General features: G+C 44.1%; 1 protein-coding gene across 2 annotated transcripts in view; it reads right to left on the reverse strand.

Moving 5' to 3' along the window:
- Positions 1 to 25,839, reverse strand: part of Rop (Syntaxin-binding protein Rop) — a 90,145-nt gene that overhangs the window by 11,095 nt on the left and 53,211 nt on the right. For both annotated transcript variants that reach the window (XM_070521592.1, XM_070521591.1), the window contains 2 exons: positions 14,847 to 14,941; positions 3,901 to 4,055 (listed from right to left, as the gene is read on the reverse strand). In XM_070521592.1, coding sequence (XP_070377693.1) covers positions 3,901 to 4,055; positions 14,847 to 14,941 — 250 coding nt within the window. The remainder of the gene's footprint in view (positions 1 to 3,900; positions 4,056 to 14,846; positions 14,942 to 25,839) is intronic.

The following is a 25,839-nucleotide window of genomic DNA, read 5'->3' on the forward strand; positions in this document are numbered from 1 at the left end:
AACGGTACAGCACTAGTCTGCATGGTACAGAAGACAGGCTCAGAAGATGGCTGACACCACGACTCTGAGTACTGTGTCTCAGTTTTCAGGCCTGAGGCTGTATTCTCAATCATTTTCAACCTGAAATAATAGCCAAGAATTGGATGAAGTGGGCACAACAACAGGAAACATCTGGGGATACCCTTCCCACCTGTGTTTTCATGTCATGTGGTTGCCGAGTACACAGAGAGGACAGGCAACGGAAATGTGATGCCAAGAAGGCCATTGTGCTCGATGTTAATATTGTGCTGAAGTGGCTGAGTAATACAGCCCCTGGTTTCACTGTGACTGTAGTGCCTTGTGCTCTTTCTTTTTCTATCGTTTTTCTTCACATAGTTTCATGCCTTTTACATCCCAGTAACAAGTAGTAATGCTGCATTGTATTGATCATGCAGAGAGCTATTCTACATGTCAGACTTCCTGACACCGTTTGAGGACAAGACCATACATGGTAATAGTGGACTGGAAGCACTACATGCCAAGTGGTCCCCCGAACTGCTTCTAGAATGTTCTTGGCTAATGGGTGTGCAAGAGGGCACAAGAATTGACTGGCACAGCTTGTGACAGCAGTGTTGCCACCTTAGGAGATTTTCTACTACATGTACATCTAGTAGTAGTAGTAGTGAGCAGTTAGCACTTAGTTACTAGTAGTAGTAGTACAGTGAACTCTCTTTAAACAGAATGTCAACAGACCAGGAAAATTGGCTCCGTTTATCAGGAGTTCCATTCACTGAGAGACAAAGATGAATACAATAGCATGAATACAAAACCAACCAACCATGAGGATGGTGTTCCGTTTAAGAAGCAGTTCCGTTAAAACGATTTCTGTTTTTTGAGATTGTACTGTATATAGTGGATTTTCTAACAGGTTCTTTTGAATAATTCTGAGCAGTTAATTTCACTTTCCCGCAAACCTGGCTACATGCACAAGTCAGCAGTATTGTACCTACGCTGGACTCAAAAGGGCAAAGTCTGCGTTCCTTGGAGTGCAGACTTCCGTAAAATGTTCCGTTCAAAGACAGAACCAAAGTCTATGCAGTGCCAACTCGGCAGTCAACTCTTGAGTAGTCAAATGAACGGTGCTCTGTGCAGATACCAACTCCTGTGGCAGAACAGGATGAAGGTGTGCTAATTCTGTAAATGCTGTCATCCGTTAGCATTTTAGTAAGGCAAGGCTCGATGGAGAATTGTGTCAGTATACTGGGCCTTTCCAAGACATAGTTAAACACTACAAGTATTGTATATAGTGTGCATTCTTTGGGAAGGTAATTCTTTTTAGGCCTTAGCTGTAACCCAGACGCATTTTGTTCATGCAAAGAGAAAAGATTTATTTTCTTTTTGTTCAATCATCATCATCATCAGCCTGCTCTATGTCCACTGCAGGATGAAGGTCTCTCCCTACAATCTCCAATTACCCCTATCCTGCGCCAACTGATTCCAACTACCGCCTGCGAATTTCCTAATTTCATCACTCCACCTAGTCTTCTGCCGTCTTCGACCAACTGCATTTCCCTTCTCTTGGTATCCATTCTGTAACCCTAACGGTGCAACGGTTATCTAACCGGCGCATTACATGACCTGCCCAGCTCCATTTTTTTCTCTTGATGTCAATTAGAATATCGCCTATACCCATCTGCTCTCTGATCCAAACCGCTCTCTTTCTGTCTTAACGTTATGCTTAGCATTCTTCGTTTCATTGCTCTTTACGCAGTCCCTAACTTGTTCTCAAGCTTCTTTGTTGGTCTCCAACTGGCCCCATACATGGGCCCATTGGGCCCCATATGTCAGCACTGGTAAAATGCACTGATTGCACACATTCCTTTTCAATGATAATGGTAAGCTTCCAGGCAGGAGCTGACAATGTCTGCCGAATGCACTCCAACTAATTTTTATTCTTCTATGAATTTCCTTCTCATGATCAGGGTTTCCTGTGATTAATTGACCTAGGTAAACGTACTCCTTCACCCACTCTAGAGGCCGACTGGCGATCCTGAACTCTTGTTATTTTGCCTGGCTATTTATGGTTATCTTTGTCTTCTGCATATTACTCTTCCACCGTACTCTTACACTCTCTCTGCTAAGGTCCTCAATCATTTGTTGTAACCCGTCTGTACTGTTGCTGAATAGAACAATGTCATCAGCAAACCGAAGGTTGCCGAGATATTTGCCATCGATCTTTACTCCTAAGCCTTCCCAGTTTAATAGCTTGAATACTTCTTTCAAGCACGCAGTGAATAGCATTGAAGAGATTGTGTCTCCCTGTCTGACCCCTTTCTTTATACGTATCTTCCTGCTTTTCTTGTGTAGAATTAAAGTAGCAGTAGAACCTCTGTAGATATTTTCCAAGGTATTTACGTGAGCGTTCTGTACTCCTTGATTACGTAATGCCTCTATGACTGCTGGTATCTCTACTGAATCAAATGCCTTTTCGGAATCTATGAAAGCCATATAGAGAGGCTTATTGTACTCTGCGGATTTCTTGATAACCTGATTAATGACATGGATATGAACCATTGTATGGTATCCCTTCCGTAAGCCAGCCTGTTTTCTTGGTTGACTGAAGTCCAGGGTTGAACTTATTCTATCAGAGATTATTTTGGTAAATATTTTATATAATACTGGGAGTAAGCTAATGGGCCTATAATTTTTCAATTCTTTAACATCTCCCTTTTTATGAGTTAGTATAATGTTTGCATTCTTCCAGTTTTCTGGGACCCTTGCAGTTGATAGACACTTTGTATAATACAAAGAGTCGCCAGTTTTCCAAGCAGTATGTCTCCTCCATCTTTGATTAAATAGACTGTTATTCCATCTTCTCCTGCCGCTCTTCCTCATTTCATGTCTTGCGAGGCCCTTCTGACCTCATCGCTAGTTATAGGAGAAGTTTCTGTATCCTGTTCATTACTGTTTCTAATGGAGGTATCCCGACTCATCTGGATATTGTACAAATCAGTATAGAATTATTCTGCTTCTTTTACTATGTCTTCGAGATTGCTTATGATATTACCCTGCTGTCCGTAAAAACGTAGGCAATAAAAGTTAAGCTGAAATGCTAGCTTGCTGATATTTCTTCCAGCATTTCTCAAATCGCAAAACAAATGTTTAACAAGCACTCCACAATCACTTCATGATTGTTGTACATATGTGCCACACCATAATTTTAGAGCTTTTAGATGCACCAATTACCCAGCATTTGCTGTTTTATTATCATAGTAATTGCTTTTGTGCTACCTAAAAATTTCTTATTCAACGTTATACCTTATTTCTCTTTAAAATGTTTTTAATGGATCTTTAGTAGATTCACAAAAATACTTGGCAGGTTCTAGTGGGCAACAACAACTGGCAACACTTCTTGTAAGAAAGTGTTGCGCCAACTTGGCGTGGTAATGAAGTGAAATCAATACTGCAGTGCTATGAACTTGTGCTACTAAAGTGAATCTTTACCATTTACAATGGATCACCTCCAGTAAGCCTAACACTGAATTCTCAATGAACAAGGCAAATTCTGTTGATGCACTCATGCAGTGTAGAACAATGCTTCCCATTAGAAAACATGTTCCAAGTGCTGTGCCTTGTTCACAGTGTCAGTTCAGTGTGAAATTGTGCAACTGCAGTGTCCAGCTGTAGCAAATCAACCACAGCTGCTATCATCAATGCTCTGATGATCAAATTTAATGTGCAGTTGATTTAGGTTAGATATAGCCAATAGAAAAAAACAGAAAAAGCAAGACAGAATGAGCAAGTGAACAGCTATTATTATAGCATAAATAGCCAACATGTTATAGTCTTACACCACAGCAAAGAATGAAATACTGCAACAAATGCAAAGTTCATGACTGGCAATGAATCCACAAAGCTTACCAATGATAACCTCCCAGTTCTTCACCTCCTTGGTGACTTCATATGCACAGCGCATTTCCGAGTACGTCATGCCGCCAATGACGAAGACAATCAGGCGAGGCACATTCTTGACATTAGGTGTGTTCTTATCCTTGTGCCAGTGGCCATAGCGCTGACTGTAAACACAAAAGGTGCTTGCTTGTACACACATTACATCTTTGCATTTATGCACAACATACAAAGGTATATTCAAGACCGTGCATAATAAACTAATATCTAGGGAGATATAGATTAAGCCTGAGGAGGGGGGTTGAACACCCCCCCCCCCAATATGTTCTGACGACCCCCCCTTCCCCCCTTTCCCGCATAACAAAGTTTCAGGAGGTGGGCTCCAAAAGAGCGACGTGGATGAAAAGAAGGCTTGAGTGTGAAAGCAAGGCGAGGGCTAGTGGCAGTCCACTAGCCCTCGCAGGAGGGGGGGGGGGTGAACAGGTGGGGGGGGGTGTCATGGGGGTGAACCCCTCTCCCATGCACAGAACAATGTGGCCCCACTCATGGTGTGCCTCTACCTCATTCCAGATCGTTTTGACCATAAATGCTGAGGGGGGATCAGCAATAAAAATTCCACACACGTATAAAGATGGGACGAGCGCGTGCATAAAACTTGAAGGCATTGTTGCTCCCCACCAAGCCTTTGTGTCGTCGAAGAGCCATTTCTGGTATTTGACCAAGTCATCAACCACGTTGCGCGGAAGAAAAGCATTTAGAAAATATTGCAACTTGCTTGTCTAGGAAACGCAATAAGCCCCCCTCCCCCTTTTACCTTCTTTCCCTTGTTTATGATTTTCATTATGTTAATAAACTTGAGAAGAGCTTGCTGTTAGGCTAGTTTGTACATGCTGGTAAGAATGAAAATGGGGCAAGAAAGGAAGACCTACAGAATGTTTATTTACGCACAGCAACATATATCAAGGACAGAGGTGCTGGGCCAGGGAAGCTAAGAAACAGACAACAAACAGGTGGGAGGCAGGTAGGTGAATGGCCTCGAAGTCAATGCAGAAACAGAAATATAGGAATGTTAGGAGACCGCACCGTTCAGCAACCTTGTGAGTGTTGAAGAGTTACAGTGACTAATGGAAAGGAATTTTAAGAAGGGGAATGGGGTGATGGATAGTAAGAGGAAGGAGGGGGGGTACATGCATAAAAGGCGTCAAGAACGAAGTTGGCGAATAATTACAGACATAGGGAAAGTGTCTCATCACTGCTCGATGGCTCAACACCAAATGGCCGTGGCCAGTCGTCTAGCTGAGGCTCACCTACGCTGTCGTTACACGTGCCACTTGCTGCAGGGAGCCCATGCAAAACCAAACAACTCGGCAATTTTCAGAATAGACAGGTGTCAGGAGACACGACACTTTGAAACCTCTCGTAGTTACTGACCCGCATTTTACTGCAAAATACGGATGCCGTAATTTTCACAAAGGCTTCTACACAGGAAGCAGCCCTGCTTCAGACTGCCTGGATCATCAATTCCCGACTGTGATAAACTAACAATATGCGTAGCATGACGACTACAATACCATGATTGCAAGTTACCGTATTTACTTGCATAAAGATCGCACCCCTGAATTTTGTTGTCAAAATTCAATATTTTTCTTTCCCATGTAATGATCGTACTCCGAACTTGCCACAGTGATATGTCATGTGCCAAGTCTAGCTAATGATGAATGCGCTTATCATCTGTCAAATGCTACGCGAACGACTCTTCCAAGACATACCAAGTGGTCTGCATGCACCAAACAAATTCTTAAGCAGATGCCCCCATTTCATTCCTCCCATCACTTTCCGCACTTCCATGAAAAAAACAAAAGCTACAACAAAACTTGCCTTGGCTTTATTATTTCTAGCCTTTATAATGGTTGTGGTGAACACACACATCAAAAATTGCGCCTTTCGATTCCTTTTGTCTGCACTCGTGGGCATGCAACAAATCGCAAGCGGCGATAGTAGCCAAAGTTTACATTGATACGTTAGAAGTGTACTATATTAATATGCCAACACTTGTAACACAGCTAAGATATTCGCCCACCCTTAGCAGAAACATGCCGTATTAGGATAGTAGTGAAGACAAATGCCGCAGTTTTAGCTGCATGCCCGCCATGGGTTTCTGTGTCACTGGCAGCTAAGCACGCCTATCTGTTTCTGTCCCCTCAAAGAGGTCATGGAAGATGACGAACGCTCTCTGGCTCTCAAGCTGTCGGCTGAACTGGCCAGCGCTGCATTATCCTTCGTAAATATGCTTTGTAAATAGTCTCCAGTTCCTAATCCTTCGTTCGCGTAACATTTTGGTGGAGGTGCCGTTACCCATCTTCGCTTTCCACCATAGCTCCCAGTGATGACACCTCGACTGCTTCTACTCCTGCGACCTCGCCAACAATGTACATTACGGTACCGACCCCCGCAATTCTGGCATATTCTCCAAGCCCAGATAATGTCGACTGGGCTTGAGGCTTGAGATTGAGGACTGGCTCAATCTGTATGAGCGTGTTAGCCAAAACAACTGCTGGGACCCTACCATTACGCTAGCGAATGGCCTATTCTACTTGGGCGGAACTCCTCGTGTCTGGTTCCAGACACACGAGGATGAGATCTCTAGCTGGGATGCTTTCAAGGAGAAGCTCAGCGACCTCTTTGGAAATCCTACCAGTTGGCAGCTGGCTGCTAGAAAAGAGCTTGCTACCAGAGTTCCATCCTCTACTGAATCATATGTCTCGTACATACAAGACGTGCTCGCTCTTTGCTGGAAAGTCGACGAGAAAATGGCCGAGGTTGACAAAGTCGGCCACGTACTCAAAGGGATCGCGGACGACACGTTCAACTCGGTACTCAACAATGTGTCGACCATTGACGTCGTCGTCATGGAACGCCGCCGCTTCGAGCTGGCCAAAAGCCGCCGCATCATTCCACAGTTCTCCCAGCTCCTGAACACTGCTGCGATGTCGTCTTGCGTTGACCTTACCGCTTCATCACCCTTAAATGAGCATGTCACATATTGTTCGCCGTGAGCTCGAGGCTACAAGTCCTGCGCCGTTTCATCCATGCCCACTTGACCACACCATTGACCAACTAGCCCCAGCGATCTCTCTCATTCAGGCAGTTGTGCTGCAAGAATTTGCCAACCTCGGTTTTCCTGCTGCTTGCTCCATCTCCTGACCTGATACCCGAACGGTGCCACCAGCTACGCCTCACAGCGATCTGTATTCCCCTCCGAGATACCGCAACTGATACCGTCCCCCCAGCCACGTCGCTATTTGTCGCCAAGCAATTATGGACCCTCCCGGACGGAAAACTAGACCACGCAGCTCCTGGGGGTAGTGCTGCATTATCTTCGCCGTGTCGAAATCTTCCAGTGACACTCCAAACGAACCAGAACTTACTTGATGTTCACGTCGACGGTGTCCCTTTAACGGCGTTAATAGATACTGGAGCCCAGGTGTCCATAATGAGTTGTAACCTCCGTCGTTGACAGAGGAAGGTTCTCACACCTACTACTCAAGCCGTACGCGTGGCCATTGACTTGACTTCACTGGAATGTGTACTTCCCATATAAGTATCGCCGACTGCCATGTTCCTGTTCTTTTTACAGTGCTGTCCGATTGTCCCCACGACCTAGTCCTCTGACTCTACTTTCTTACGGCGCATTCAGCTTTGATCAACTGTTCTGCTGGTACCCTTTGCCTCGAATTTCCTCTACTTGCGCATATTCGTGCCGAACTGCCACCGAAAGCCTTGACTTTCATCGATTTGCTATTATCTTTTCCTGGGCCCGACGGTGATTACGTCGCCGCACCTGTTCCTGATGTCCTTTTAATGCACAATATCACTGTGCCCCACTCCGTCGTCACTGTCGCCGATAAACGGACATGCCTCCCCGTTGTCAATTTTGGCCTGACAAAGGAAGTGCTACCCCAGGGCATATCGGTTGCAACGCTGCGTGCTATAGGAGATGACCATGACACGACATTTTCAGTAGACGTCTGCTCAGATTTTTCACCATGTCCACAGGATGCTAATTGCCCTGAAACAACATTTTGTCATATGATTGCTGCGGACCTATTGCCTGAACAAGCAGCAGCTCTGTGTCGCCTTTTGGTTTCCTACCACGACATCTTCGACCTCAACAATCGCCAATTGGGCCAGACTTCAATTGTTAAGCATCACATAAATACTGGTAATGCCAGTCCTATTCATTGCCGGCCATATCAAGTTTCTGCTTCAGAGCGTAAGGTTATTCAAGATGAAGTCAACAAGACGCTTGCAAAAGGTATTGTTGAACCTTCGTCGAGCCCTTGGGCGTCACCCGTGGTACTTGTTAAAAAGAAAGATGGCACATGGAATTTCTATGTAGATTGTAGTCATCTAAACTGCATTACAAAGAAAGACGCCTACCCCTTGCCTCGCATTGACGACGCCCTCGATTGTCTCCACGGTGCCAAATACTTTTCATCAATAGACCTTCGGCCTGGTTATTGGCAAATTTCTGTGGATGAAAAGGACCAAGAGAAGACCACGTTCGTCACCCCTGATGGTCTATATCAATTCAAAGTTATGCCACTCAGTTTATGGAATGCCCCAGCAACGTTCGAACGTATGATGGACTCTGCTTCAAGGGTTCAAATGGTCAACATGCCTCTGCTACCTTGACGACACTCTCGTATTTTCACCTACATTTGAGACACATCTTGAATGCTTATCAGCTGTTCTTCAAGCCTTCCGCGAGGCTGGGCTGCAACTAAATTCATCGCAGTGTCACTTACTGATCTTCTGAAGAAGGTCGTGCCATTTACGTGGGGCCCCACTCAAACTTCCGCGTTTGCCCAGCTCACCAACATTCTCACCACACCACCTATACTGGCCCACTTTGGCCTGTCCTCTCCTACAGAGGTATGTACCGATGCCAGTGGTCACGGTATTAGAGTCGACTTAGCTCAGTGCAAACAGGGTCAAGATTGTGTTATCGCCTATGCTAGCCACCTCCTCACACCAGCGGAGCGCAACTATTCGATTACAAAACGTGAATGCCTGGCTCTCATCTGGGCGGTTTCCAAATTCCATCCGTACTCGTATGGCACGCACTTCTCTGTAATCACGGACCACCACATGCTCTGCTGGCTTTCCTCACTCAAGGATCCTACCGGCAGGCTTGGTCGCTGAGCTGCGGCTGCAAGAATATTCCTATGCAGTAGTGTACAAGTCGGGCCGATTACATCAAGACGCAGACTGTTTATCATGTTATCCAGTGGATGAACCACCTGCCAACCCTGACCCCAATGTTGACGCTTACGTTTTCTCCATTTCTCAGCTGCTACACGTTGCCGACGAGCAACGCCTTGATGCCACCTTGCGTGCCATCATTGATGGCTTAGAACCTTCATCTTCCGATTCATTTCTTCACCTGTTTGTTCTCCGGGATGGTGTATCATACCACCACAATGTGCGCCCCGACGGTCCTGCCCTACTCCTTGTCATTCCTAAGCACCTTCAGTCAGCTGTTCTCCAAGAACTTCACGATTTACCAACAGCAGGCCACCTTGGCGTCTTCCGCGCCTACGATTGGATTCGCCGACACTTCTTTTGGCCAGGCCTTGCCCGCTCTGTCCTGAAATACGTTGCGGAGTGTGAGAAATGCCAGCAGCGAAAAACACCATCGACGCTCCCTGCCAGGTGCCTTCAACCGCTTGACATTCCTTCGGAGCCATTCTTTCGCGTTGGCTTGGACTTACTTGGCCCTTTCCCTCTGTCCACGTCTGGCAACAAGTGGGTCGCTGTGGCGACAGATTATGCCACACACTACGCCATAACCAGAGCTCTTCTAATGAGCTGCGCCCTAGATGTCGCCGATTTTCTTTTACGCGACATGAGTCTGCAGCATGGCGCTCCCCACCGATTGCTCACTGACCGTGGCCCGACATTTCTTTCTAAAGTCATCGGTGACATGCTGCAGTTCTGCTCAACCAAGCACAAGCTCCTTATACCTCAAGAGAAAAGTATATAACAGCCGGGTCTTACCAGTACTCACGTATGGGACAGAAACCTGGAGGCTTACGAAAAGGGTTCTACTTAAGTTGAGGACGAAGCGACGAGCTATGGAAAGAAGAATGATAGCTGTAACGTCAAGGGATAAGAAAAGAGCAGATTGGGTGAGGGAACAAACGCGAGTTAATGACATCTTAATTGAAATCAATAAAAAGAAATGGGCATGGGCAGGACATGTAATGAGGAGGGAAGATAACCGATGGTCATTAAGGGTTACGGACTGGATTCCAAGGGAAGCGTAGCAGGGGGCGGCAGAAAGTTAGGTGAGCGGATTAGATTAAGAAGTTTGGAGGGACAACATGGCCACAATTAGTATACGACCGGGGTAGTTGGAGAAGTATGGGAGAGGCCTTTGCCCTGCAGTGGGCGTAACCAGGCTGATGATGATGATGAAGCACAAGCTGACTACGTCTCACCATCCACGGACTAATGGTCTCACGGAGCGTCTGAATCATACCCTAACAGACATGCTTGCAAAGTATGTCTTGTCCGACCATATTGATTGCAACCTTGCCCTACCCCATGTCACTTTTGCATATAATTCTTCGCGCCACGACACTGCCATTTATTCGCCATTCTTTCTGTTGTTCGGCCAAGAACCCACATTGCCACTAGACGCATCCTTCCATCAGCCGCAGCAGAGACCAGCGAGTATGCACGTGACGCCATCACCAGGGCAGCCCAAGCACACAAAATTGCCAGCGCTCGCCTCCTGACCTCGCAAGAGAAACAACGGCGTTTGTACGATCGTCAACACAAACGTCCACTTTTCGTCTGGATCTCTGGTATTCCTGTGGTCCCCGACTCATCACGTTAGCCTGTCAGAAAAACTCCTGTCTCGGTACACAGGCCCATATTGAGTGCTGCGTGCCGTGACTCCAGTTACGTACGAAATCGCCCCAGTCAGTACCAGTGCCTCACCTGCCCCGAATTCCACTGACATGCATGTCGCACGCCTAGAACCATATTACTCTCCTGTTATCACCGATATTTAGATGCACCGGGACGGTGCTTGCGCCGCTGGGGATAATGATACATGCATATTGCCTGTTTCTAGTGAACGATGCACAGGGGCGCACCGACGATGAAAACAAATGCTCTCTGGCCCTCTAGCTGTCGGCTGAACTGGCCAGCGCTGCATTATCCTTTGCAAATATACTTTGTAAATAGTCTCCAGTTCTTAATCCTTCGTTTGCGTAACAATGTTATTCATTACTGATACGGAAGAAACTGTTTTAATGCATGTAATGTACTCACGAGAAGAAAAAAAAATCGAATTCAGCGCATTCGGCATGCTCCACTGGCCGCCATTTTTGTTTTGGTGTTCCGCACTGTTACAGTAGCCGCCATCTGTTTGTTGACCTGGCATCATCCCGCAGCAAATGCGGGATGAAAAAAAATGTTTTTTTCTTTTCGCGGCAAATTTAACCCTCGTAATGACCACACTTCTAAATTTGCACCAATTTTCTTGACAGAAAAGTGCGATCATTATGCGAGTAAATACGGTACTTCCAAAAATCTCTTCAACCAAGTTGGACAGCAGGTCACCGAAAGTGAGCGAAACTTGCATCATATGATACTATCGAAGTTCTAGCATAGAGCTTCATATTTACTCGATTATAACGTGCCCTCATGTGTAACGCGCATTCGTTTTTTTGTGACCAAAAAAAGAAAGAAAAAAGGAAAAAAGCCACCCTCGATTGTAACGTGCAACCGTTTGCCGTGACCTAAACAAAGAAAAGTTCTTTACAGTACCACACACCTCATTCTTTCATACAGAAATAAAACTTTTTCTCATGAAAAAAAAACAAAGATTTACACCCAATGCACTAAAGTTACGATAAATAAAAAAAAGTTGCAGTTTCGTGCGAAAGGTGAAGCATCAATTACGATAGCAAATTAGTAGACAGCTACACGAAAAGTAAGGATAGTAGTTTTATCAGCCGTATAAACTTTTAAGCATTCGCTTACTAACTAAATTAACAAGCATGGTGTCACGCACGCACAAGCATGAACACGTCTTACTCAATAACCGCGGAAACTCTTTAAAATGCTGGAGTGAGGAAGTTCAATAGCAGGAGCGAGGGAATTGACCTTTGTGCTGCCTCTCGCTTCGACGAGAGCACAGCGCGGTGCGCTTGGATTTGCGGCGCAGACTCTTGTCTCCGCCGCAGATCGCTCTCAAGACAGGGGCCAGGCGGTTGCACCGTACATAGCAGCCGCCGGTGTCTTCGCCACAGATCGCGTTCAAGATAGGGGCCACGTGGCCACACCGTATGTAGCAGCCGCCAGTGTAGAACGTCTCTCCTGTTTGCGCCAGTCCCGCATGCAAGTTTCGGGAACTCCGAACGCCCGTGATGCGGCCCAATTTACGTCCGTCTCCGCACACATGATCGTTTTCCTTTTAACCCTTTCAGTGCCAATGACGTAAATACACGGCGCCGTCTGTACATTTAAAAAGTGCGCCAATTTCCTAACTTTCCTAATTTTCTTTTCTGTCATGTGCTGCCACTATGTGGGAATACAGCGAATTTTTTTTGCACGCCTCCCTCTCAAGGTTTTAGTTGCACTGTTTGTTTTAGAGCTGGCTTGCTCCCGTGCGTCTATATACTAGCGCTTGCGCATTGGCGCGTGCGCAGGCGGGCAGTGGTTTGTGTTTTGTTCTGCAGGCGGTTTTCGGCTTCTTGTGGTTGCAGAACTGATGGCTATTTCATTACAAATCGCTCAAGGGGCGACCGCTTCATTCTCACTCATTTAGTGCTCACAGCATAAGAAGGATGCCGCCGTGCATGCTTTCCATTGCTTCTTTCTTTCTTTGTTTTTTTTTAGACTCACTAAAACTAATTGCCTGTTTGGCAATAAAATGATTTGCGGAAGTTTGTCACACGTTTTGCTTTTTTTTTAAGGGCACACAACCACAGTTTTCTTGAGTGAATGCACCTACGCAGTTCGATTACGCTATGGATGTACATATTAGTGTAAGAGCAGGAACATTTGAGCCTTCCGAAATATTCTTGTGTGCGCATTTTCAAAGCCTTGAACTATGTGTATAACAATGCATCAAATTTTATTTCCTTTTTTATTGATGTTATTCATGAATGAAAAGTGCATATATACCAATGCGAAATATTTTTTTTCTCACTTTTTGGTCACCTTAGAAAAATTACGGTAAATTTTTTTCAAAATAAGTCCCCAAGAAGAATTGGAATTTGCAATAAAAAATCGACCCTGGGCGGTCGCATATGGCGATAAAAATCGACCCTCAAAGGGTTAATTGCGGCATCGTGATGAACTCGGCATGACTTTGCAGTCAGCACTTCCATGCTGGTAGAGCAAATATAGAAAATGAGAAGACGGACGGTGCACTAACCTAAGCCAAAGGAAACATTGCCAAAGCACACATACTACAGCATATGGAGAAAGCTACAGCAGCTAAGTTCGAAGCACATACGAGGCAGCCATCTTGAAATGCCGATGGCGATACAGTAATGCAGATTTATGGTCATACTTGATTCTAACGCGCACGCTATTTTTGGACCCATTTTGTCGGAAAAAAAAGTGCGCGTTAGATTCGAGTAAATACGGTATAGCCTGCCCACAATGCCAACAGCGTGATTGAGTGATAGGCGACTTGCAAAATAGTGCCCGCCCTCTTCCGTACGCAGTTGTGGCCGTACTAGTCACTAGAAGATCTCGGTGGAAAGCATTTCAGAATTAGAATTGGTTTTATTGTGATGATTACAAAAATTACAGGATGTTAATATACAGAAGGAGGTCTTGAAGTTATCGCCACTGTTACCTGGGCTGCAACAAGTCTGGCCTACAAGCGAGAAGACACATGATAGTGTGCTGTCTTGCTTTTGTTAGGCCAGTTTTTAGCGCTGTTCGTTTTTCGAAGTCATGTACCAGCTAGGTTGTTGACATACATTATATAAATGCATCAATTAGTAAATGAACGCTTAGTTTTTCAATAACATTTTTAAAAACAGCATAAGGATGACAGCATAATTTGATGTGAAGTGGCTGCATGCCTTAACAATGAAACACACACACACACACACACACACACACACACACACACACACACACACACACACACACACACACACACACACGCACACACACACACACACACACACACACACACACACACAGAGAAAGGGATGAAGGAAGGGGAGGAGTGGTAGTTGTCAGTAGAGAACCCACCCCCGAAATAAATTTCTGGCTATGCCACTGCTCAGAACATTATATTTTCCTGTATCAAAGCCATGTGGTCTACTGCATAGTCTTGAAGATCAACATACCCTTTGTACCTTGCATCATTACTCCGACTGCAAAATTGAGCATTGTGTATAATTACTTTCCCCCCTTTAGTCGACCTATAGATGAAATTTACCAGCAGCTTCATGTACTACCCATTTTGTCTCTCTGCGGATACATCTCACTTGTAGTCAATAAATAAAGTACCAACAATCCACTTCTTTTTAGCCAGCTCATCCTACCTGTTCATGAAACCAGGCATGCTTAAACAGTCTCTTCAACTTGCCTATAATAATGTCAATGTGCATGACAAGTGCCTTGTCAAATTTCAGAGAGCAAAAATATAGCAATCTACCACATAGTGTTGGAACTGCAAGAAATTTCAAACATGCAAAATTCTTTAAATAAATAACCAGACTAGCTTTTCGGCAAGCAAAACAACATCAGAAACACAGTGGTAGTGTTGCAAACGTGATACAAATTGTGCACTTATATTTACGTGCATGCTATAAAATTCTGGGTTTTTAAAATTATTCTGAAGTTCTCCAATATGGCATCCCCCATAGCCACACTATGGCCATGGGACAAAAAATGAATTATAATAGACTAACCTTGTTGGTGCTGACCTCCCATACCCTGTGGGGGGAACACGCCCTCCACTCAAGTAAGGGAAATGCTTCACATCAAGCTTGTCCTCGATGGCGTCCTGTGAGAACCCATGAAAAAATTAAGTTACTATAACAATATTAACTGTATCCAAAAGCTGCCACCATACAAAGAGAATGAAACCGAGGACTACCATCACGTGAGTTTTTGTACCACTCGTACTAAACGGACAGACATGTAAATTCTTAAATCTTTAATCATTTTAGAGTTAACAGCATCCACTATAGACACTCCAAACACTCCTGTGTGTGCAAGTGCAGGATGCAAATGCAGAACAGTGACAAGCATAGCTCATAATTGGAGACAAATATAAAGAAAGAGAAATTATTTTAAGTAATGCAATGGACATATTATTTGGATGGCCACTCTTGCATCTTTGTGGCAGACTTATCACTTTGCCTTCAACACATTCTCTCCCTCTCATTGCATTATACCCTCCATCAGCAGGCTGTGACCCTCCTGTACGATCCATTATTTGTATTGTGCTTTGGTTTGGTACAAAAGTTAGGCCCCCACGAGTTTGGTCATTGATGCATTTTTAGGTGACCAGTATCAGCTCTACCCACACATGTGATTGTGCCATAAGAGTGCTGCTCTTCACAACATGCACAGCAATGTGGTGACCAAGCCAGGAGCAGACAATGAATCTTGTGTATATGAAAAATTAGTGCCCCACTCAATGAATGCATGAAGTGTGATGCAGAGGTAGACTATGTTGTACTGCACTGAAGAAGCATTGACACGAATTTCTCTCTAACTAATTTTTCTGTCAAGTTTTTGCCAACTCCCTAATCTCAGTACGAGTCTCAATTTCTCAACGTACAACAAATCATAAATAACATATTATAATCTGACAAATTAAGAAAGCGTGCCAAATATCTTGGCATACGGTGTGTTTACAAGGGCTTCTCTGCAGCATGTGATGAAAATTTGGGAGTAAGGTGGTGGGTTGAGTCACGTGGTATCACTGATGTGTGGGTTGCTGTAGTAGTCGAAACCACATTGTGATAGTTTTGCTGAAAGCTTTAGACAATAAAGGAGAGAAGATGGACACTCCACATTCTCAGAGATGCGACAGTAGGGGACCAAGCTTATTATACAATGTTGAATACGGATAAGTACAGAATGAAAAAGGAAAGAATGGTTTATGTAGCGTGCATGCAGCTTTTGGCAACACGGTCATTGTGTGGCTTGTGACCAACGTACCAGGCTGATTGGCACATGCGTCAGCGATTTGTGATATTATGTGATGACTACTTCAGCACGCAACATTCAACTTTCGCAACTTTCGCAACGTTTACAGTTGCCCTTGAAAACAAATCCTACAACAAGAAGTCTGACTCCATTTGGCATGCACATTTTGAGTTGGTTACATTATAAGAGGATATAAGTGATGATTATTCTGAGCATTCAAGGAATTCTGGCACGATGTTACAGTTAAGGGTTTAGCAGCTATCTTAGATATCTTGTTAGCAAAAACAAACGGAATACGAAAATTTTGTGAAAGTACTTTGCAGAATGCCTGCACTCTCTACAGTGTTCTGGGAGCAACCCAAGCAAAGGAGGACCCCACTCTAGTGAACTAAGTATTCATACTTAATATGTACTTCCCTTTCAAGCACAAATATAGGCCACATATATTTCAATTGAATATTTAGCTTTAACACATTTCTTGCATCTTTAACATCATAAAACAGATAGCAACAGAACAGAACAAATATTTTTTTTCCAGGAATGTAGACTCCACAAGTGAAATTTGGAAATTATTCCAGGCAGGAGTACAAATTCCACTATTTCACATGTAGCGTAACTGGAAAACACTCAATTTCAAATTTGCTTACACAAATTATGACTGTCAAAACCAATGGAAAAGAACTGCTACAGGCCCACACGCTGGCACTGCCAGATGTCCATCTTGTAATGCATTTTTCAAAAATAGCTTGTACCTGTTAAACAATTTTGCAGCACAGATGTAATTAGCAAGTTTCACAACGCATGTAACCTTTCTTTTTATGCTGTTATCTTTGCTAATGTTTGTGTTTCTGAGGCATTTCTGACCTTGGTGTGTGTGTACTACTGTACACACAACACCAGAAGAGTATCTAGGCATGCTACAGATCGTGATGTCAGATGTGGCGACAATGTCTGTTTGGTGCGGACAGCCATCATCTCCGAGTGGTGTGCATGCACATGTGTGTTGCTCTTAGCTGCCATGTTCTGATGTCGCGTGTATGAATCATGCCTGAAAAATAAAAATGCACGGGCGATTACAGTACTCCCTAATGCAAAATTTTAGTGCAGCTCTCATATGTGTTTTCATTTCGCAATATATTGAGGCATCGCACCGATCACCGCACCGACTGGCGGAGCCGCGACGTGCAGCGCTATATATAGACCAGCCAAACAGTAGCCAGCAACTGCAGCTTATGCAATCATATAATCTTTACCAAGAAACATTTGCAGCAAATTCTTTGTGCGAAAGCAAGCTTTCTGGTTCTTTTTGTTTCCCCCACACGGCCGGTGATGCCATACATGGATGGATTAATGTTATGAGCGTCCCCTTTGGAACAGGGCTGTGCCACCAAGCTCTTGCTATTATGCTGCCTAATGTCCTACCCAGGTTACAGAAGAAAAAAGAAAACAGAAAAGAAAAAGAAAAAAACCACGATGAATTCCCAGAACCAAATTTTCTGACCCCCCTATTGCAAACTTTGTTTTTGTACATTTCCGTTTTTTGTCATTTCCCAACTTTTCTTCCACCAATCTTCCAATCACCTCTTACTAATCTCTATTCAGGACATGTTTACTTACCCCCTGCTCTTGCTGAAACCACAGGTGGCTTCAAGGAGGCCAGTGGTGCCTAAATCGACCAATGGGCAGATATCTTCCCCTTCTAATAAACATTCTCCATCATTTCCCTAGCTTTACCGCAGCAAGCACATGCTTCTTCCTTCTTGTATCTTGCTTTACAGGTACATGTTCTAAGATACCCTGATCTCGCTTCGAAAAGTAATGGGCTTCCCTTTGAGTTATCATAAATTGGTTCTTTTCCGATTTCGTTTTTTTCTCTTAAGTAGTTACTCATGGCAGGTTTCTTTTCCATTACCACTACCCATGAGAATATTTCAGCTTCTCCGGCTTTTCACTTGACGTTCTTTGTTGCTGTGTTGCTCACTCTACATGCCGCTTACTTGCTGGTAAGCTTCCTAGTTCTTTTCCTCCACTGTGAATTAACGTTTTTCCTGTACAAATACCTCAACACTCTTCCAGCCCATTTACTTTCTTCCATATTCCTCAGTCATTCTTCTTAATCAATTTTACTGTGAACTTCCCTCACTTCAAAACTAGTCCAGCCCATATCCCCCTGCACAGCTTAATTTGTAGTCTTCGCGTGAGCACCCAATGCGAGATGTCCCACTGACCTTAGGTTGCCATTGAGTCCCAATTGTACCCTTGATTTCAAGCAAACAACCGCATTTCCAAATGTAAGTCCTGGAACCATTACACCTTTCCACATACCCCGGAGCACCTCGCACCTATTTTATTCCCATAGTGCTCTGTGTTCCATTATGGCTGCACTTCTCTTCCCCTTTACTATTGTTGTTTTTTCCTGTGTTCCCATATATCTTCGTTTATCCATAGCCTTCATTTATTCATATACCAAGGTATTTATATTCTTTTACCAGAGGTATTTCTTGGCCCTGTATTGCCATTGTCTGTTCACTGTTTTCATTGAATACCATAACACCTGATTTTCGAATGCTAAATTTCAAACCTGAATGCTCGCCTTCCTGTCCACAGATATTAGCCAGACGTTGCAAATCACTTAGCTTGTTAGCTAGCAGCACAATGTCGTCCACATAAAATAAACCTGGAAACTGCTGCTCTACTACTGTAGCCGCATGTTTGTATGAGAGATTAAAGCCGATATTTCTTTCTAGCGCCCTTTCCATCCTCAGCGTGTACATCATAAACAGCAGTGGGGATAAAGGGCATCCCTGCCTCAGTCCCTTGTTGATAACCACTTTCTCCACGCTCCTCATCCATTCCCATTCAACGCAAATGGTATTTTCTAGGTAAATCTCTCTCAAAAGCTGTAGACAATCGTCACCTAAGCTTTCCCCTTCCAGAATATCCCACGAGATGTTGCTGTCTACGTTGTCATACGCTACTGTAATGTCTAAAAAGGCCACATATAACTGCCTCCTTTCTACTCTTGATATTTCAATGCACTGGATAGGAACAAATAAGTTATTATCCAGACGGCTACCTATTCTGAAGCCATTCTGAAGTTCTCCCAAAATGCCATTATTCTCTGCTTATGCTTGCAGCTTTAATTTGATTGCCTGCGTTGCTAACCTGTATATTACCGATGTAATGGTCAATGGCCTATGCTAGTGAATTCTATCTTTCTCCCTCTTACCTTGATAAATTCATTTTACTTTGTCGCCAACTGTTTGGTATTCATCTATCTTTTAAAGTTTTTTCCACTGCTTTCACCAGAGCTTCCTTGCTTTTTGGTCCTAGTTCATTAATCAGCCTACCGGGAACCTTGTCTAGCCCTGTGGCTGTGCACTTAGGAATTTTCTCTTCAGCTTTCTTCCAGTTGAAATTTGTCAGCACCAGCTCCTTTTCCATCTGGTTCTATTTCATGCTCTTTTTTTCCTCTTTTCCTATATGCGTGGACATGTGTGCCCTCTGGTGGTGCTTCAAGGTGGCTTCCTCCGTTTTCCCTCTCGTGCTCTCTTCACTCTCGCTGTATTTCATCCCACGCTACACTCTGCATTCGCTCCTTCATCTTTCGCTGTGCTCGTTTGCTCAGTTACACCGCCGAGGCACGTCAACGCTCAACGCAGGAACAGGCGCCTAAGAGCTGCGCTCTAAAATCAAGCAACATCATACGACATTCCAACTTTTTGGTTCTTATTATGCGTTGGTTTTCTGGAGTCAGTGGCAATGCTGCAGAGTTATGAATAACCATGCAGGTCCAAAAAATGCATTTGCAACACTTTTGAAATAAGATTTCTTCCCAACTGGGCACTATTAATAAAGTGTAATATAACTGGCCTTGTAGTGTCATCTTCATCACCACGAGTTCCCATCATGCACCATCATCATTAGCACAGTGCATCTTGCATAGCTCTTGTCATGAGCAATGAATAGAATACGATTTCATTCTCAGCCTAGCTGGATGCGACAGCCTTCGCCTTCAATAAATGTATGGACCCAGGAATCACGCCTTTCGCCGAGTGACCCGCTGCCACATGGACCTTCTGCGGCTCTTCGTGCCAGGTTCCACCATCTGGCCTGTACAAGGAGGATGGTTCACCCAAATCAAACCCATCTGGGAGCTGAACAAGTAGGTGCACTAGCGGCCCTTGTCTTGCCAACAATGATGGACAGTGACACCGGTGGCATGCGGACTCAAGTCTGGTTCCCATGATGGCTGCCTTTGTGTCTACACCAACTACCTCATCACCTGCTGCTTCCAACGTCTGTCCGTCGATTGATCCACTTAAGGTTGCCCTGTCTGCGACACTTTTGTCCCCGTTTATCAGTGCGTCAGCCTCCAAGTAATCAACCGGGCCCTGTTCCCTGCCGACTCTGCTGCTGGCGTCTATGCCCACTATCACCATTGCGAACACATGCCACACCCTGCTACCTCTACCTACACCGCTGCAAGTGCGCCCCGTTACCTTCAACTGGACATTATCCCTGTTGGGGGGAGCCATCTGTAGCATCATCTTCATCATAGCAAATTGCCATCACGTGCCGTCATCATGAGCGCTGTGCATCTTGCAAGCTTGTGTCACAAGAAATGAATGGAAAACGCTTTCCTTCCTTAACTGGGCTGGACGCAGCAACTGCTGTTCTGCTTCACCTTCCTGACTAAGTTTAGGGATGATGGCACACCTTGTCGGCCGCTGTCGCATCATCTTATAGTCTCAACATGACAACCGTAAATAGGCCCTAAAAATTGGGCAATTCACGACAAAGTCGCAATACCTGGCAGGTACGATGTTAACAATGTCTTACACATGTCTATCTACCACTACCCCTTTAATGTTCAGTTAATGTCCAGCCTATGTTCTTTTACTGACATAGCAGTTAAGAGCTGAAAACTGGATTTGCTGTTTCTTTCTGTCCATTCGCTCATCCATCTGTCTTATGCTATGCCAACAACAGCGGCTGCTGTCGTGTCGCCAGATCACCTCCTCATTCTCAGCTTCACCATTGCCACAAGGTGATGAAAAGTTTCCCCACTACCACTGAAATTCGAAGTCGTGCCTCGGTAGCAATGTGCAACTGGGAGCTGGAATCATGGAGGTTACCGCTAACCTTGGTTCTATCACACAGCATGGTAAATTGTGAGGGGTATTGCACTCATAACTAGGTTGGTGGCATCTGTGCATTTAAAGGGGGGATAAAAAAAAATTATTTGAAAGCAAATGTTATTTTCATTTAGGAATGAAAACACTTAGTTCCCTTGAAAACAACCTCCATTGGAGCCAATACATATGTCCAACCTTTTTGCTTACTGTTCGAAGCAACTCTGGAACTCCTCAAGCTTAATGCTGTTGAGCGGCTCCCTATAACGCTGCCTTTACCTTGTGCACAGGGGCAAACCTCCTTTTTTTACTGAATTTCCTTTCCTTAAATAAAGAAATTCCCAGGGTGCTCAGTACGATGAAAAGGATGGGTGAGAGATGCTAGCCCATTCCCGAGAGGCTATATACTACATCACAGACAAATCGGTGCAAGCTGTAGCAGTGTCGTGATGGAGAAACCGATCACCTGCATTTCACAGTTTTGTGTGCTTCCCTAGCATATCTTCTCTTAATCACCTCCAAGCAAAATTTCTGACTGACAGTTTGTCCAAGAACAACAAACTCCTGTTGCACAATTCCACAAAAGCTGAAAAAAAAAGAAAAAGAAAAGAAATAATGACCAGTGTCTTCACACTAGTGCACTTGTTGCCTTTTTTTTTGTATTGATAAAGAAGGCACCGCACCTTCAATTGGCTCGAAATTTGTTTGATTTTGGGGTCATACTCATGGCACCAGCTTTCGTCACCTGTGATGATCTTCGAAAGAAGGTTTCAGTCACTTTGGATGTGGTTTTTCAAATCTTGGCACGAAATTACACAAGCATTCATTTTTTTTTGGTTCTCTGTGAGCAGGCAGGGAAGAAATTTTATGGCAAAACGTCTCATACTCAAGTCAACACTTGAAATCCACTCGCAAGGGCTCCAGCTAACACCAGCAGCTTCTGAAATCTTGTGAATTGTGTAGCGGAGACTCTCGTTGGTTTTTTTTATGCGAAGCATATTACGAGAGCTCAACCCAGCTCCTCAGGCGCGGCGGTGTCGCCTTGAAACCACGTGACACCGTGACGTCACGACAGAGGAGAAGTGGCTTTGGCTCAACTCTTGCAAGACGTGCTGGGTGGGAATCGAACCAGGGTCTCCGGAGTGTGGGACGGAGACGCTACCACTGAGCCACGAGTACGATGCTTCAAAGCGGTACAAAAGCGCCTCTAGTGAATGCGGTGTTGCCTTAGAAACGAGCTGTTTCTAAGGCGTGCGTCTCTTGCTCAGGCGCACATTTCGTTGCCGCGCCGAACGCTGCTTTGCTCGACGCTCACCGCGCCCAATGCGGGGCGCGTAGTCGCTGCCCTATAGCCCATTGTCTTACACCCCTTGGCGGGTCGACGGGAACGCTCTCGCGTTCCACTCTTGAAGGCGAAGCAGTAATGCACGAGTTGTTTCTTCGTCTAGCCGAACCAAATATAGCCAAGCAACAGCAGTTCACCAGGCTAAACAGTGGTTCAACAACTAAAATAAAGGCTAGTATGCTTCGCATCCTGGGCTTAACCTTACCTAAGCCACAGCCATTTTTTATAGAACCTTTTCAACAATCTCTTAGGTGTGACTAGTTGAAGGTTGGCCGAAACGAGGATGGTCTTCAAAGGTCATTTCTCCTCTCGGAACTACCTAAACAACTCAAAAACTTGTGCATGGCTGTATGCCACCTCCAAGAACATCGTTTGAAGCATTGCAAGTGTTTCTGTGATCCGTTTTTGAAGGAGGAATCGAAATCTCAAGGAGATTTGCTGTCTATTACGAACAGATGTCACGATTCATAAGAGTAGTGTGACAACAGTTTAAATAACCATCACCACAAACCCTTAAGACATTCCGCAGTGCTGTAAGCTGACTACCAACTTGTGAAGTGTCCATTTACACCCACATAGTGGCACAGCACAGCAATACAATTAAGGGTTCTATCAAGTCGGTCCGGTTTGTTTGTTTGTTTTTTTTTCCCTAGCACCTTGGATGCCACAACAGGCAACACTGTAGCAGAAGAGGGTAACAATGTGCAAGGAGATGGCAGAGTCTGCTGAGAAAGCCTGCTGCTGTTGCACTCAATGAGTTCAGAGGTGAAGGAGCTGCTAGCTCATTTTCCGTAACCACCTGGGTAGGTTCTCAGTTGCAGTGCATCTTGCGAACAAGGTGATGTATGAAATCTCATGTAATATTTTATTCCACGGCCATTTCATTATGGTATCATGGCACTTTCCGTGTAAAAGCTGTTAAACCGCTGAGTGTACCATAATCAAAACTAAGCCTGTCCAGAGTGAGGAGGGTAAGACAAGCCCAACTCTCCACTTTAAAACAGCATGGACTATTTGTACGCTAGTTCAGCTATCTTTCAAAAACAGTAACCCCCCTCGAACTCGAATTGCGAAACCTTATGAACTTCGAGATAACCAAAGCTTTGAGATGAACATTATTCCAGTGTATCGACTAGATGCGTTGGTACACTGGAAAAGAGCGAGTGTTGCGCAAACTTGCCGTGACCCTCTAGATTTCAGAATCTGACACGTGGTAAATAATGCCTACCTGAAAATAAAATGGCGCGGACGGTGCCTGCTTTTAACCGTTGGCGCCGGCCACACACAGAACAGTGACAAAGTCACGTGATGTGCGGTCCTTTCGTCTGTCGCACAAATTGGCCTTACGATAACCTGCCTGCCGTAAAGTTGGGATATCCCTTCTGAATTTTGGAGATAAGCTGGAAAGCAAAACTTCCTATGCAATAAATAAGATTGTTTCAAAACACAGGTCTACTATTAAACTGAGAACCTCATTGGTATTCAGTACAACTAAGCATCACTAATTCATTGGTTTCAGAGGAAGAAAAGCTCTTGATAACATGCAACAGAAATTCTACTGATAAAAAAAGTATTTTCCAGACCTTCATATACTGTATTAGAACCAAGCTGCAATCAGTGCTGGCATACTAATTTGGTGTTTCCTTTAACACGAGTAGACCATATTGTAAATCTCGATTTATATGTACATAGGTTACTGATAGCTTGCTACATTAATGTTATGCAATGCGAGGAGACTCCCGAGCATGTGTAGCACCGTGTTTTCTTGCCTAAAATTTGTAAGCATTACATTTTGTGAAAATCTTTCTAATATTTCATATTCAATTCAATACTATTTGGCATTTTTTTTGCTTGATTCAATATGATTTGAAGTCTACTATTCGGTATTCGCGCACACCTAGTTAATACACTTAAACTACTTTTCAGCACTGGCAACATCACAGTCTAGAGCGCACTTTCAAATACTTTTCATGTACCCTTCCAGATCTCTGCCGATTGTATTACCATTCACAGTGAGCACACAAAATCTTTGCTGGTCAGGTGGTGCTCATTTCAGATGGACTGTGAACGTTGATGAAACCTTCAGATGAAGTAATGCCAAAAAAATCACGGACCAAGTTCTCAAAGCTTTTCCTTTGCAAGTGCTCCTTTGCCATTGGCTGGCACCTTTGCTAATATGTCCAACATTAGGATTGGCTGGAATTGGCTCTTATGAGCAATTCTACCCTAAGCTTTTTGTGAATGTGAGCCCAGCATCTTCAATGGGAGGTAGCATGTCTTCCAATGGGATCTGTGTCTATTAAACCTTAATATGTTCCTTCCCAGCTCGCTCCCTGCTCTTTTGTTTTCCATGTCTTTGCCCTGTGGGTGCATATGGCTTTGCATTTGGTAAGAACAGCTAAAAAAAAAGAAGACACAGAGATGAAGAATTACACGAGACAAGTGCCTGCAAAGTCAAATATGTTAATAAATACAGCTCTTGTCTAGTAGTCTTTGTCTTTGTGCTTTGTCTGGCAGTTATACCAACTTGCCCAACTTTCCATCTAATTGCATTACATAGCTTGATCCCCAACTCGAAAATAAAATGTCACAGTAAAAGCACTGGTAAATAAACTTGGCAAATCCCAACATTTTTATTTCTTGTTGTAGATTTCCTGAGTGTTAAGCATTAAGGTTTCAATATACATGGGGTTCACTAGAAAAACATTCAATTAAGGGGGCTAAAAATACAAGGTACTTATGGGAGCTAGCTCTGCACCATGAAAATATTTAATACGAGTTTGATGTTAGGGGGTTTTACTGTACTGAAACATCTTGCGATACATATAGACAGTACTTTTGCTCTTGCCAGCCAGACTGAGGAATGCCCATTCTTTGTGCATGCCTACAACAGGGCAGCCATACAACAGCACTGTGTTCACATGTTTTTTATCATGACACTGAACTAGCATTCACAGATCTGTTCAGTAAAAGGCTGTCGAACATTTGTAGGGTAGTCGTCTACTGTAATAAATGAATTTTCTTATACTTTTAGTGCAGTTAAATTTTTTGACTATCTTGTACAATTTCTGCCAATATGAAAACGTGTTCATACAGGACCCTTTGCAAATATGAAAATCAAAATCTTGCTCACTGCTAATGTAGATTTCTGTTAATTCGACTCTGGTTAATTTAATTTTTCAGTTAATTCGATATAAACTAAATGTCTCGGCCGGCACCTATACATTTCTATGGGCCCAAACTTATTTGGATACTAGAAGTGGT

This window comes from Dermacentor albipictus, chromosome 1, assembly GCF_038994185.2.
Source record: "Dermacentor albipictus isolate Rhodes 1998 colony chromosome 1, USDA_Dalb.pri_finalv2, whole genome shotgun sequence".
In the NCBI taxonomy this organism is placed as follows: domain Eukaryota; kingdom Metazoa; phylum Arthropoda; class Arachnida; order Ixodida; family Ixodidae; genus Dermacentor; species Dermacentor albipictus.